This window comes from Zootoca vivipara, chromosome 2, assembly GCF_963506605.1.
Source record: "Zootoca vivipara chromosome 2, rZooViv1.1, whole genome shotgun sequence".
Taxonomy (NCBI): Eukaryota; Metazoa; Chordata; class Lepidosauria; order Squamata; family Lacertidae; genus Zootoca; species Zootoca vivipara.
In genome coordinates, this window is record NC_083277.1 from 77,531,958 (window position 1) to 77,546,975 (window position 15,018).

A 15,018-nucleotide genomic window follows, 5' to 3' on the forward strand; every position below is an offset into this window, starting at 1 on the left:
TATCTGCCTTCATTCCTGGATGACTAATGTCAGCCATTAGAAAGCTCAGAATAGAAATAGTGTCCTGCTAACTCTATTATAGATGCGCTGTACCAATGGCTTAAAAGCCATATGAAATTGAGAGTCATCAGAGTCTGCCTTAGGAGACATTTGCAATTATGACAGACAATAAAAAAATGAAGAAAGGAGGCTGCAAATGTCATCTCTAACAGGAAAAACAGCTTTTTAATATTCCTAAAATATGGCTTTTTGCAGGAAAAAAATCAAATGCAAAGAGACTCAAACCATTTGTTTGTTAACTTTAATGCTCTTTTCCTAGAAATGCTTAATGATGCCTAATACTTCAGGGAAGGTAGATTAAAAAAACCCAAACACGAACAGTTGTGGTGCGATTTTGGATTGATTTGTAGCAGTACCGCCTGACACAAGGCACCTTGTAAAACCACAAAAGAGCAGCAATCCATTCCCACATTGGATCTCATTCTTCAAGGTCTCATTTCACAACCAGAACTGCACACACTTGTATAATAGGGACTAATGCAATTGCTTGGATATATTAGACCTGCCCCGTATCCTTTATTAAATCTTGGGGCATTTTTTTCCTCCCCCCCCCCTTTTACAATGTTCATACCACCCAGTAACAAATGTTCTCCTGGCAGTTTACAGTACTAGTATGTATTTCTTCTGCAGAGCAAATAGCAATATTTAAGGGAGGCAACTTTGGTTGGGACAATAATACAAGGAAATGAAGATATGGCACAGGGTTTTTGTTTTTTAAAATAAAAATAAACCCTCCCACACCATAGTGATCCTGAACCCCCTTCTCTCCTCCAGCTGCTTTTAACCTTAAAAAAAACTGGTGAAAGAAACATATTTTAAGTGAATACATTTTTTCCTAGAGATAAGCATGCACATCATGTATTGAATATGGCCTTTCCCCTCAATAATAATAAAGTTGTTTTCAAGATGTGCTTTAGTGGCTTTAAAAACATGTGTGGAACAACAATCCTGTTCTTTTTCATTTCAACTGGATATTAAGCAGCTGTTTTTACAGTTTCTGTTGTTGTTTTTAATCTCAGCAGAAATAGTAATCTGTACCTAAAGCATCTTTTGTTTTAGTACCCTATTAAAAATCAGCTGAAATAAGAGAAGAGACCCATCTGGATGGAAAAATAGTAATAACTATGAGAAACAATAAAAATCCAAAATAATTTTCATTCTCTACATTACATTTTCAAACACACATCTATACCAAAGGAAGAACATTCGATTTCAGTAAGGCTTTTAACAAAGTCCCCCATGATATTATCGAGAGGAAGCTGGTAAAATGTGGGTTGAATGAGGTAACTGTTAGGTGGATTTATAGCTGGTTGACCGACCAAACCCAAAGAGTACTCATTAATGGTTCCTCGTCATCCTGGAAAAAAGTGAAAAGTGGGGTGCCGCAGGGTTCTGAACTGGGCCCCTTGTTGTTCAACGTCTATATAAATGACTTGGATGAAGGAATTGAGGGGAAGCTCATCAAATTTGCAGATGACACAAAACTGGGAATGGTTGCTAATGCTGCAGAATACAGAATCAGAATTTAAAATGACCTTAACAGATTGGAGAATTGGTACAAGCTTACAAAATGAATATAGGATGGGGGACACCTGGCTTACTAGCAGTACATGTGAAAAGGATCTAGGGGTCTTAGTGGACAACAAGCTTAACATGAGTCAACAGTGTGATGCAGCAGCAAAAAAAGCTAATGCTATTCTAGGCTGCATCAACAGAAGCATAGTGTCCAGATCAAGGGAAGCAATAGTATCACTCTATTCTGCCTTAGTCAGACTACACTTGGGATACTGTGTCCAATTCTGAGCACCACAATTTAAGAAGCGTGTTGACAAGCTGGAATAAAAAAATAAAAAAGACAAGCTGGAATATGTACAGAGGAGGGCAACCAAGATGATCAGTTTTCTGTTTAATTGATGATAAATGAGAAGCTGCAGAGCCAGCACTAGGTATTTGCAATCAAAACATATGCCACTCTCCTTGGACAGGAGTTCTTTTCTTTAATGACAACCAGACATTGGAGTCAGAAATACAGTGTCCGCTCCTGCAACTGACCCCCCCCCAAGTGGACGAGTTCAGTTTGACCTGCCTGAAGGTCAGCTTTCTGAAGCTGACAAAGATACAAGACCTTCCAGGGTCTCCCAATGTGTTTCACTGCAAATGGAATTTCTTCTGTTACCCATCTTTGCAATACTTTCCCCCTTCTCATTTCCTCTGCATATTCCATTCCCATGACACTTGGTACCTTCACACAGTTATTTTATGCCATACCAACCAACCAACCAACCAACCAACAAACAAACAAACATACATATAAATTACAGGGTGGAGTCGCTTTAAAACACAAAAATAAACCAAATAACAACTCATCTGATCTTATTTATTTGAGGAACAACTGTGTTCCTGACTGCACTTACTTACCAAGTTTGTACCACATGTCACGAATAGCAAACCCAATCAAGCGTCTCATGTCTCCATATCTGTAAGAGAAAATAGAATGCACTTAGTCATCATCAAAGCTTTGTTGTGAAAATGAGAAGAAAATATAGCTTTCAAGAAGACTTACTTGCACACAATCTTTATGCACTTTGCATGGGAGAATTGTTCCAGCTGCAAAGAATCCTGGGTGATAAAAGCCACAGCAAGATGGAAATAGTTGTTCCACAGCTGTAAATTAAGCAGAAGACAGACCTCTGAATAGTTGTAATGGGTTTCACCTAAAATGAGAGGTGATTTTAAGCTGTGTGAAACCTAAATAATTTATGAAGGCAACCAGCCGAAGCAGTGCGAGGTTGGAATATTATGCAAAGTTGGAAGCTCTTATTACCTTGCAATTAGAATAAAGGCAAGAGTGTGATTTTTATACCCGTTGGCCTGCATTCCCTCAGTAGCATCAGGAGATTCATATGGGGAACATTAGCTAATAACAATAAACCACAAGTTACAGCAGTGCCTATGAAATGCTGCATATCCCAAGTTAATCACAACCCCCCCAGATCCAAACAACCAATGTAATTATAGTGTGTTATGGGGCCATATGTTAACCATAGTTTTGTGAAAACTCCCAGTGAACTAAATTTTATCAGAAGAAAAGTAAAATATGACCAAGGATCATTTCTATTCCTGTCAAATTTCTATTCATTCACATGCAGTGAAATCTTTCAAAAAGCTCAGAATTCTGAGGTATAAAAATGGGAGATGAAGAGATGGGAACTTTCGCCCACTATCTTTCATGAATGAAAAGCAAAAGGATATGTTTTCAAGGAGGTGGTGGAAAAGAATTGTATGTAGAAGGGCTCCTAGTTTATTGTGTCAGTACAGAAATGCCAGTATACGTTGAGTCTTGCCGCAGTGGAAAAGCATTTATTCTCTCCCACAATTGTGGTGATTTTCCCATCCCACTGCAGCCACACACACCCCAATGCCTCATCTCAGGATGTTCCAAAGGGAGTGACTTGGGGCTGCAGTGAGGAGGAAGAGCCAGGGAAACTGAGCCAACTTCGGGGAAAAGCAGCAAGACAAAAGGTTGAAAACTCTTCATAAACTGTATGACGCATTACGCATAAACCAGAACTCTACTGAATCTATTAATTCATAGCTATGACATCGTCTTTCACTATGGCATTGAGCAACTACCCTAAGTTCACTTTCAACCTGGTCTGCTGGCAACACCCATATGCCAGCACACCTTTTTCACACATAATGCTGCAGTAATTACTGGAGGGGAAGGGATCATACTGTTTTTGTACTTTTCCAATCTCTAAAATTAGAATATTTACCTCTCTTGCAATAAATCTCATTTATATTCACATCACAGTTCAATCAGACCCTCAAACAGTATAATCTTTGCAAGTGTCACTCTTCCACCATGATTTATCAAACAAACTTAGAAAAGGAACAAAACATAAACCGAATGGTACTATCAAAAAGTAGGGTCGCAGTAGGGTCGCATAATTTACTACTATAATTTGATAGGAGGCAAACTGATGAAAAACTAATCAGGGTCAGCAACCGAAATATTTATTGAAGAGCGAAGTAGAACTGTTCTTTTTTCATGCACTGAAAAATTGTTTCACATACACCTACCAATCTACCAATTTTATTTTCATTGCTGCAGAGCCCAACTGATGCCTAAATTCATTTTTTTTTGCTATTTCAATTCTAGCAATTGCAGCCAGAAGGGGGTCAAAACACTTTTTTTGGGGGGTGGGGTAGGGGATATTTTGCTGCAACAGACAAACATGACTACAGCTTCTGATACAGCTAGAGTTAACTGTGAGGCAACAAGGAGTGAGAGTGGCATCAGTGTTATCCTAATTGCTCCCTTTGTGTCAGAAACTGAACAGGCACAGAAAAGGAATTACAGTACCTTCTGTCTGCTCACAGAAACCCTGTCGCTGAGTCAGCAGATGGGCGCACTGAAGAAACAAAGTAAAACAAAACCCCTTGCCCCTTTTCAGATCCCTGTTCTGCCCCTGCCATGTGACTAAGGCAGCAAAATGCCCAGCTTCAGAAGTGTCACTTTGCTTTGACATTACCACAAGCATTAGATTCACTTGAAAATAAACACTTAACAGATACACTTAAAATGTTCATAAACTAAGAAGGAACAAAGAAAACATATTGTCATAGTCTCACTAAACACAGTATAGTGGAATTCAGTGTTCCTCTTGTAGGCAAGGAAAAGAAGTATGGCTGATGAAATGGAATGGAATGAAAATACAAATAAATTCTGTCATACTTAAGAGATTGCATTTCTTCTGTAAGCACTGCTGGTGCAGTTTGGGCTATCGCTTTTCAAAAACCAATCACTAAGAGGGGCAAGAGGGGCAAGAAACCTACAACCCAGTCCCTTCTCTGTTTCTTACATTTATATTCAGTACATCACTTCACATTTAGTGACACTCAGGACTCATTTCTGCCCATTGACTGGGCTGGTCAACTATCTCTGTTCAGCACAGTCAATCACAATCATTCCAATGGTTCCACCCCAGTCTCAAGATAAAATGGGTTTTAAATAATAAATTCTAAAAGGAAGGACTTAGAAGGGGCAGAGGACCAATATGAATCTCCATTTTGATTTGATTTTCCACTTTCCCCAATGGAGTAAATACCAGCCAATCAGCAGTCCCTTAGTAAAAGTGATTCTCAAATTCCCAAAGCTTCTCTTCCAATTTCCTGTAAAATTTGGATTTATTATTATTTGGGGCATACACTCCTATCACAATGATCTTTTCTTGATTTATTTGTATTTCTACTCCTGCTATTCTACCTTCTTCATCTTGAAATATTAGTTGTGGGATTAAAGCTGGTTTTACATAAACTACCACCCCGCTTTTCTTGTCTGCTCCTGTGGCTATAAACTCCAGACCCAAGTTCTTATTTTTTAACACCCGTATACAGTGGAACCTCGGTTTATGAACACCTCGGTTTACGAATTTTCGGTTTACGAACACCGCGGACGCATCTGGAACGGATTAATTCACTTTCCATTACTTTCAATGGGAAAGTTCGCTTCAGTTTATGACCGCATCAGTTTATGAACAGACTGTGATCACACAAATAGAATATTGATAGAGAATATTTGCTACTGAAATAACTTGTTGTTGTTTAGTCGTTTAGTCGTGTCCGACTCTTCGTGACCCCATGGACCATAGCACGCCAGGCACTCCTGTCTCGCACTGCCTCCCGCAGTCTGGTCAAACTCATGTTCGTAGCTTCGAGAACACTGTCCAACCATCTTGTCCTCTGTCGTCCCCTTCTCCTAGTGCCCTCAATCTTTCCCAACATCAGGGTCTTTTCCAAGGATTCTTCTCTTCTCATGAGGTGGCCAAAGTATTGGAGCCTCAGCTTCACGATCTGTCCTTCCAGGGAGCACTCAGGGCTGATTTCCTTAAGAATGGATAGGTTTGATCTTCTTGCAGTCCATGGGACTCTCAAGAGTCTCCTCCAGCACCATAATTCAAAAGCATCAATTCTTCGGCGATCAGCCTTCTTTATGGTCCAACTCTCACTTCCATACATCACTACTGGGAAAACCATAGCTTTAACTATACGGACCTTTGTCGGCAAGGTGATGTCTCTGCTTTTTAAGATGCTGTCTAGGTTTGTCATTGCTTTTCTCCCAAGAAGCAGGCGTCTTTTAATTTCGTGACTGCTGTCACCATCTGCAGTGATCAAGGAGCCCAAGAAAGTAAAATCTCTCACTGCCTCCATTTCTTCCCCTTCTATTTGCCAGGAGGTGATGGGACCAGTGGCCATGATCTTGGTTTTTTTGATGTTGAGCTTCAGACCATATTTTGCGCTCTCCTCTTTCACCCTCATTAAAAGGTTCTTTAATTCCTCCTCGCTTTCTGCCATCAAGGTTGTGTCATCTGCATATCTGAGGTTGTTGATATTTCTTCCAGCAATCTTAATTCCGGCTTGGGATTCATCTAGTCCAGCCTTTCGCATGATGAATTCTGCATATAAGTTAAATAAGCAGGGAGACAATATACAACCTTGTCGTACTCCTTTCCCAATTTTGAACCAATCAGTTGTTCCATATCCAGTTCTAACTGTAGCTTCTTGTCCCACATAGAGATTTCTCAGGAGACAGATGAGGTGATCAGGCACTCCCATTTCTTTAAGAACTTGCCATAGTTTGCTGTGGTCGACACAGTCAAAGGCTTTTGCATAGTCAATGAAGCAGAAGTAGACGTTTTTCTGGAACTCTCTAGCTTTCTCCATAATCCAGCGCATGTTTGCTATTTGGTCTCTGGTTCCTCTGCCCCTTCGAAATCCAGCTTGCACTTCTGGGAGTTCTCGGTCCACATACTGCCTAAGCCTGCCTTGTAGAATTTTAAGCATAACCTTGCTAGCGTGTGAAATGAGCGCAATTGTGCGGTAGTTGGAGCATTCTTTGGCACTGCCCTTCTTTGGAATCGGGATGTAGACTGATCTTCTCCAATCCTCTGGCCATTGCTGAGTTTTCCAAACTTGCTGGCATATTGGGTGTAGCACCTTAACAGCATCATCTTTTAAAATTTTAAACAGTTCAGCTGGAATATCATCACTTCCACTGGCCTTGTTATTAGCAATGCTTTCTAAGGCCCATTTGACTTCACTCTCCAAGATGTCTGGCTCAAGGCCAGCAACCACACTACCTGAGGTGTACGAGACCTCCATATCTTTCTGGTATAATTCCTCTGTGTATTCTTGCCACCTCTTCTTGATGTCTTCTGCTTCTGTTAGGTCCTTACCACTTTTGTCCTTGATTATGGTAATCTTTGTACGAAATGTTCCTTTCATATCTCCAATTTTCTTGAACAGATCTCTGGTTTTCCCCATTCTATTGTTTTCCTCTATTTCTTTGCATTGCTCATTTAAGAAGACCCTCTTGTCTCTCCTTGCTGTTTTTTGGAAATCTGCATTCAGTTTCCTGTATCTTTCCCTATCTCCCTTGCATTTTGCTTGCCTCCTCTCCTCCGCTATTTGTAAGGCCTCGTTGGACAGCCATTTTGCTTTCTTGCATTTCCTTTTCCTTGGGATGGTTTTCATTGCTGCCTCCTGTATAATGTTACGAGCCTCCATCCATAGTTCTTCAGGCACTCTGTCCACCAAATCTAAATCCTTAAACCTGTTCCTCACTTCCACTGTGTATTCATAAGGGATTTGATTCAGATTGTATCTTACTGGCCCAGTGGTTTTTCCTACTTTCTTCAGTTTAAGCTGGAATTTTGCTATAAGAAGCTGATGATCTGAGTTACAGTCAGCTCCAGGTCTTGTTTTTGCTGACTGTATAGAGCTTCTCCATCTTTGGCTGCAGAGAATATAATCAATCTGAAATAACTAAGTAATGTAAAAACAGATGTTCAGTTCTTGTTAAAGGATAATATAAAAGAAATAAGACAGGTACTTACTTGTTCTTCAAAATTCATGTTTTCCAAAAACTTCTGGTTCATAGTCTCAGAAAATTTGTTGATAGCTCTCAGAAACACCCTAAAGAAATAATTTAGTCAAAATTTACAATGGAATTTTATCATCTTAGCTAGTATTAAAGCACAACTAAAGTATGAATGATATACCCATAAAATACAAATTGCTTGCAGCAGCATATAATTAATAGTATATTATACACATGGAAAGCATTTCTTTGAATTTCTGGTATGTAATATGTTCTAATTAGTACTTGCCACAGAAGAAAAGACCCTGTCTTTTTGGTCTGCTGCACAATTACAGTTTGTTCTTGTGAATATAGCATAGTAAATTTTTCACATTCAAGTTGCTTCTTCAGACTTAGCTGTACACAATTAAAAGAGGGGAAGGGTTTCTAACTGATCAGCCAGGCACAGGGGCGTAGCCAGGATCAAAACTAGGGGGGGGCAAGCCATGGTCGTTCAGGGGCGGGGCCAAGGCACGGGAGGGGAGGGGCCACGAAGTGGGAATGTGGGCGGGGCTACAGGCCAGCGGGCCTGATGACATCGTGGCAGTGGCGGAGGCAGCGGCCATCTTGTGCTTCTGTGGCTGGCAGCGTTGGCGGCTACCCTGCTTGGCTGGAGAGGACGGGAGGGTCGGGCAGGCGAGAGGGGGTGGCAGGGCGAGGACGAGGCAAGGCATGGCCGCAGCCACGACGGCTCCGAGGCGTTGCTGCATATCAGCATAATATTTCAACCATGGTTCAAGCCCCACCTTAGGAAAAAATTCCTGCATTGCAGGGGGTTGGACTAGATGACCCTTGTGGTCCCTTCCGACTACAATTCTATGATTCTATTGATATATTACCATAGCATATGCATCATTCTGCTTTCTTGAATTGTCCTACTCCTAGGCATAGCAGCCAACTCCTAGAGGCCTAGGTGCCTCCCCCCCCCAAATTACTGGTAAATACCATATTTGAAAGAGTCATCCCCCCATGTTGATGGGCTTTCTATGTGGGGCTTATCTGCCCCCCCGTATTTTATTAAGGATGGAAGAGGGAGGGAAGGAAGGAAGGAAGAAATAGAGAGAGGGATAACTCATATTTGTGGGTGTCTCTGGATGACGCTGTGATGCTGGAACTCTGCAGCAAGAGGACGGGAGGGTCGGGCAGGCGAGAGGGGGTGGCAGGGCGGGCGAGGGCGAGGCAAGGCATGGCCGCAGCCATGACGGCTCCGAGGCGTTGCTGCATATCAGCATAATATTTCAACCATGGTTCAAGCCCCACCTTAGGAAAAAATTCCTGCATTGCAGGGGGTTGGACTAGATGACCCTTGTGGTCCCTTCCGACTACAATTCTATGATTCTATTGATATATTACCATAGCATATGCATCATTCTGCTTTCTTGAATTGTCCTACTCCTAGGCATAGCAGCCAACTCCTAGAGGCCTAGGTGCCTCTCCCCCCCCCCCAATTACTGGTAAATACCGTATTTGAAAGAGTCATCCCCCCATGTTGATGGGCTTTCTATGTGGGGCTTATCTGCCCCCCCTATTTTATTAAGGATGGAAGAGGGAGGGAAGGAAGGAAGAAATAGAGAGAGGGATAACTCATATTTGTGGGTGCTTCTGGGTGACGCTGTGATGCTGGAACTCTGCATGTACAGGAGCCTTGTAAGCTGCTTTCTCTCTGCTTGATTTACAGCAGGCACGTCCAACAGGTAGATTGTGATCTACCAGTAGATCACTGGATGTCTGTGGTAGATCACTGGTAGGTCACTGGCACCCCTAAAAAAAGCTCACCCAAAATTTTCCTCCTCCCTAAAAAAAGTTGAACTATGACCTGAAGCCCTAAACAAAAATGGGCCTCCCTCCCTCCTAAAAGAAGCTCAACAAGTTTGACCTAAACCCCCCAAAACAGGGCTTCCCTTCCTTAAAAAAACTCAACAGCTTCGACCTGAACCCCCCAAAAGGGGGTAGATCACTCCTAGTTTTAAACTCTGTGAGTAGATCAGAGTCTCTTGGGAGGTGGCCACCCCTGATTTACAGTATACAGATGCAGGAGGAGGGGCAGACTAGAACACCACTGCTTTTTATAAACATCACTGTGTCTGTCAAAGCTACAGCCCCCCCTTTCTTATTCACTTCCTTTTAGCCTTGCAGAGCCACCTTAGTCAAATTGAATCCTCTGAGTCTGCACCCTCATTAAATCGCCAATAGAACTCTTAATGCTCCTGAATGCTCATTAACAACTCCCACTTAAGAACAATAGGGTGAAATGGTCAGCTATCGAATCTTGCCTGGGGATATATGCTCCATTGTCTTAACTGCTTAACTACTGGTAGCCACTTTGCTTTATTTATTTGATGTGTTTTTGTTACAGCTGTGTCCCCCCCCCCTCCCCCAGCAAGCAGAGACTTAGCTGCTCTTGCTAAAGCAAAGCCCTTTCCACTTCAGTTTTTGGAGGGGAAAAGTGCTGGTTATGGTCTGTAAAATACATTAATTTTTTGCTTCTAGGGGGGGGCAGCTGCCCCCTCCTGCCCCCCCTTGCCTACGCCCATGGCCAGGCAGAAATATTAACTTCTTTAATTATTTAGATTGACTCTTAGCTTATTAGAAATAGCCTCCTCCCAGCAATACAACATATGAAATTACCTATTTATTTACCACTTTCTGACTGGCTATACATGATGCCATTTAAATCAACACAACCATTTTTTGGTGCAAGAAATTCATGTAACTACTGCTTTTAGTAATTAAACAGAAAGACAGGATAATATGTATTTCCTGAAAATACATGATGGCTTATTAATACAAATATTTCAACACCCATTCCCTCTTATTAATAGAGAGACTATAGCTTCTGACACCTCCCCATTTCTGAAAACAGGACATACCCACCCACTTAACACTGCTTAATATGTTACTCCCGGAACTTGGGGGAGGAGAATTGGAAGGGCTAGAATTTGTAGAAAGAAAACACTTGGAGGGCTTGTTGCGTGCACAAAAGTGTTATTTGGATCTCAGCAACACTTTAAGTAAAGAGAACACAATTTAATTCATTAACATCTGCAGACATTAGTCACTAAATTATCTTCCCTCTGGTAGCTTCTGTAAAATGTATACACACGCACACAGAGATAGCAACTGGTACATTTATTAGCACTCCATGACAGGCATTCCTTGCAATGCATGCTTTTTATTTTGATAAAACTGATCAAATGACTGCACAATATTGTTTTGTGTTAATGCATGAGTATTGCCTTGATAATTCTGCTGTGCTATACAAAGTTGTACCAAACCATTTAACAGTTGATAAGGTTGGCTTTGGGACACGGGTGGCACTGTGGGTTAAACCACAGAGCCTAGGGCTTGCCGATCAGAACTGTTGGTGGTTCGAATCCCCACGACGGAGTGAGCTCCCGTTGCTCAGTCCCAGCTCCTGCCAACCTAGCAGTTCGAAAGCATGTCAAAGTGCAAGTAGATAAATAGGTACCACTACAGCGGGAAGGTAAATGGCATTTCCGTGTGCTGCTCTGGTTCGCCAGAAGCGGCTTCGTCATGCCACATGACCTGGAAGCTGTACACTGGCTCCCTCGGGCCAATAGAGCGAGATGAGCGCTGCAACCCCAGAGTCGGTCACGACTGGACCTAATGGTCAGGGGTCCCTTTACCTTTAAGGTTGGCTTTACATGAATTAATTCTGGGTTTCTGACTGAGCGGTACAACAGAAGCATCCTATGCTCATGCTTTTACTCATGGTTAAACAAACCAAAATATTAATTGCCGAAGGAACAACATAATGCCAAAAATGTGGAAAAGTGGGAGATCATCAAATATCTGGCTACAAGTGTGCAGCGTGTGACTGTGCCTTGGCAATACTATCTGACTTAAATTTAAGGAGATATAGTAGGGGAAACAAACTTTTGGTGCTTGCAGGTACGCCTACAACCTTTCCAAAGTAAAAAGAGAGTTTTTGCAAGTTTCCACACACACCTCTTATCTGAGCTAGTTAAGGTCCCGTCACCTTAATGTATGAGCAAGGCCTGTTTTACTTCTGGATATATCAGTGTTCTCTGCTGTTTATAACATTTCCTTGTGCAATTGCAGTCATACATATGGCTAGTTAGATATTGCAGCTTCCCATGTAAACCACATTTCTTAGCCAGCTGAATCTCTTTTAAAAGTGGGGAACAATTAAACTTGAAAATGTACATGTATAACCTAGAAAAATTATCAGTTTGTTTAATGAACTTGTATTTTCAGTGGTTTTCTACCACTCCAGCATCAGTCCAATCAAAATAGCAATTGTTGTTGTTGTTTAGTCGTTTAGTCGTGTCCGACTCTTCATGATGGTTGACCCAAATATTCACCCACCAAATGTTCTATTAAAATATCTCTGCACCTCAGTAGAAGGGAAGATATCCAAGATCTATAGGGGGGGGGGGTTGTATAAAAAATATTGCCCTACCCGAATACGTGTGTTTTTTGAGGACATGGGGACACCCCAGTTAGATCTGGCCTAACTGAAATCCACCCTAATCATCACATATAGAACCTAAAATGGCAGCCACAAAGTGCCAACAGTTTGGATCCAGAGCATACAAGACCTACTGCTGCAGATCTTGTAAGTAACCAGTATGACAGGAAAAGGGTTGGTGTGGACATTTTCTTGTTCCTCTGTATGCAAAGTGCAGTGAAGATGAGATACCTTTAAAAGCACAGAGATAATTGCAAGAATGGGGAAATGTCAAATTTGCTATGTGAACGACAGACGCAGTTTGACAATAAGTGTGACAATCTACCAATTCACAAAGAGAACATGTTGCAAGATGGAATTGAACACAAGATATGACAACCCATTACGAATGTGAAAATTTTCAGAGGCACAGATGTTTGATGTATGAACTTTGGCAAGACTTGTCATGTAGCCATCAGAGTGATGAAGTGATTTAATTTGAATGGACTGTTTTCTGGTAGGGCAAAATGCTTCCTTGCAAAATTCCTAATGTATCTTCTTTGGCAAAGTGAATAGGCTCTCACTTCAATATTTCTTTTGAAAGAACTGCAGCAGGTTTTTTTACTACATATTCTATTCTAACTGCACTCTAAATACATTCAATCCTGTCTCTCCAATAATTTGCTTCTTCCCATCTCATCTTCTAATGTTTTAAGGCTGCTGTTGGTCTAATTTTAAATTTGCCCTTCTATGAACCAGTAATTGTATTTGAATTTAGAGTATTCCTCGAGTGCCTAGTATTTTTTAAATTCATCTGCAGGAAAACCTAATGCAGATGTAATCCAAATAAACACACAGGTATCTAATCCTCCCCCCACCCAAGAAGTTCCTTTTCAGGATTGAGGCACCAACGTTTCCAAAGCCCTCTGTAATTTATTCCAAGTTTATTCCAAGTTTTTCTTTTAAAGCAACTTGGGATTTGGGCAAAATATCTATTCAAAAAAGTAAAGCTCAAAACTTAATGAAAATCATACTATATATTTTTTGCGAGTATATAAGATTCTCATAGATAGGAAGATTTTGACACAGGTACTTCAAGACAAATGATCCTCCACCTGAATCCCAAGAAGGAACAGTTTCTTGAGGATACTGTGTACAAGATGCTCTCTCGCGAATGCTTAAATTTGCATTCAGACTAGAGTTACAGTCTTTAGTCATACAATTAGAACTTTAAACCACCTGTCAAAACTTTTGCTGAGTACAGTAAATTTAATATATTTACTTTTGCCACAAAGGAAATGGTCCAATGAGAGAGGCAAGTGCTAAGATAAGGCAGGAGAGAAAGGAAGAATTAGGCTGATCCCTGCAATTCCTATGTCAAGCCACATTCATACGTTTACATGAGGACATGGCATTGTGATGTATCATGATCAGTTTTGGTTTTGAGCTATTAGCTAGTTAACTGGTTAATTCAACCCATACTCAGGCCCACGTTGAAGGAATCGTAGCATATGTTTGTTGCCTAGCAGTCTGGATATCAGCTGAATTATTCATATGAGCAATACATTTATTTATTTATTTATTTATTTAACCAAAGTTGATTAAAGCTAAAGGTAAAGGACCCCTGGATGGTTAAGTCCAGTCAAAGGCGAATATGGGGTTGTGGTGCTCGTCTCACTTTCAGGCTGAGGGAACCAGCGTTTGTCTACAGACAGCTTTCCAGGTCATGTGGCCAGCATGACTAAACCGCTTCTGGCACAATGGAACACCGTGACAGAAACCAGAGCGCACAAAAACGGCGTTTACCTTTCCGCCGCAGCGGTACCTATTTATCTACTTGCACTGGCATGCTTTCGAGCTGCTAGGTTGGCTGGAGCTGGGACAGAGCAATAGGAAGTATACAAAGGTTGAAAAACAAACTGAAAAATTGTTGTGCACTTGTGTTCAGTTTCTGGATAAAAGCACACAGTCCAAGAGTGCTATAGGGTCTGCACTAGCTCTCTTCAGCAATGGTCTTGTTGAAAAGGGAGGCATATTTTAGAGCCCAAAAGCAAGATATAAATATATTCAGTGCAGTAGATTTTTTAACCTCTTTCTTTGAACTGTTCACCCCCATGGCATATCACAAAACTGATTTGAAACTCCCCTCAATATCAAAAGCCATTTACCATGCTACATGGAGGAGCATGCTGTTTCAAGAAATATAAGCCATACCTCCCCTGGACTTGCAGAAATTCTTTCATGATTCTTTGGATCCTGGCCCAGATTTTCAGCATGTAACAAATCAAAGAACTCCCTATAGTACTCCTGGGCTTTACATGCTACTTTATAAAAGGAGAACATAACTGATTATATATAAAGAGCAGATGACAAATGCTTTCTGTGAATTGTACTATTTGTCCTCCATTCCTCTCCTGAAATATGAAAGTGTATTACATATTTGTTTTCCTTCGGGCAAAGCATCCACTCTGATAAGAGCATAAAGGATTACAAGCCAATACAAATGTGTTTCACTTTCATTTTCCCTGAGCTTTGTTGAGATACAGCAAATGCAAGAGGATGCTGCCTTTACACTTGACTCTACTATTAAAAAAATATTGAAGGA

General features: G+C 41.1%; 2 protein-coding genes across 5 annotated transcripts in view; one reads left to right on the plus strand and one right to left on the minus strand.

The window, feature by feature from the left end:
- KCNMB1 (potassium calcium-activated channel subfamily M regulatory beta subunit 1) overlaps positions 1-7,903 on the plus strand; it is a 312,631-nt gene extending 304,728 nt beyond the window's left edge. Inside the window, exon 6 of the transcript XR_009557167.1 lies at positions 7,893-7,903. The gene's annotated coding sequence lies outside the window, so the exon portion shown is untranslated. The remainder of the gene's footprint in view (positions 1-7,892) is intronic.
- Positions 1-15,018, minus strand: part of DOCK2 (dedicator of cytokinesis 2) — a 261,176-nt gene that overhangs the window by 60,720 nt on the left and 185,438 nt on the right. For all 4 annotated transcript variants that reach the window (XM_060271722.1, XM_060271721.1, XM_060271723.1 and 1 more), the window contains 3 exons: positions 7,959-8,037; positions 2,624-2,724; positions 2,479-2,537 (listed from right to left, as the gene is read on the minus strand). In XM_060271722.1, the coding sequence (XP_060127705.1) occupies positions 2,479-2,537; positions 2,624-2,724; positions 7,959-8,037 (239 nt within the window). The remainder of the gene's footprint in view (positions 1-2,478; positions 2,538-2,623; positions 2,725-7,958; positions 8,038-15,018) is intronic.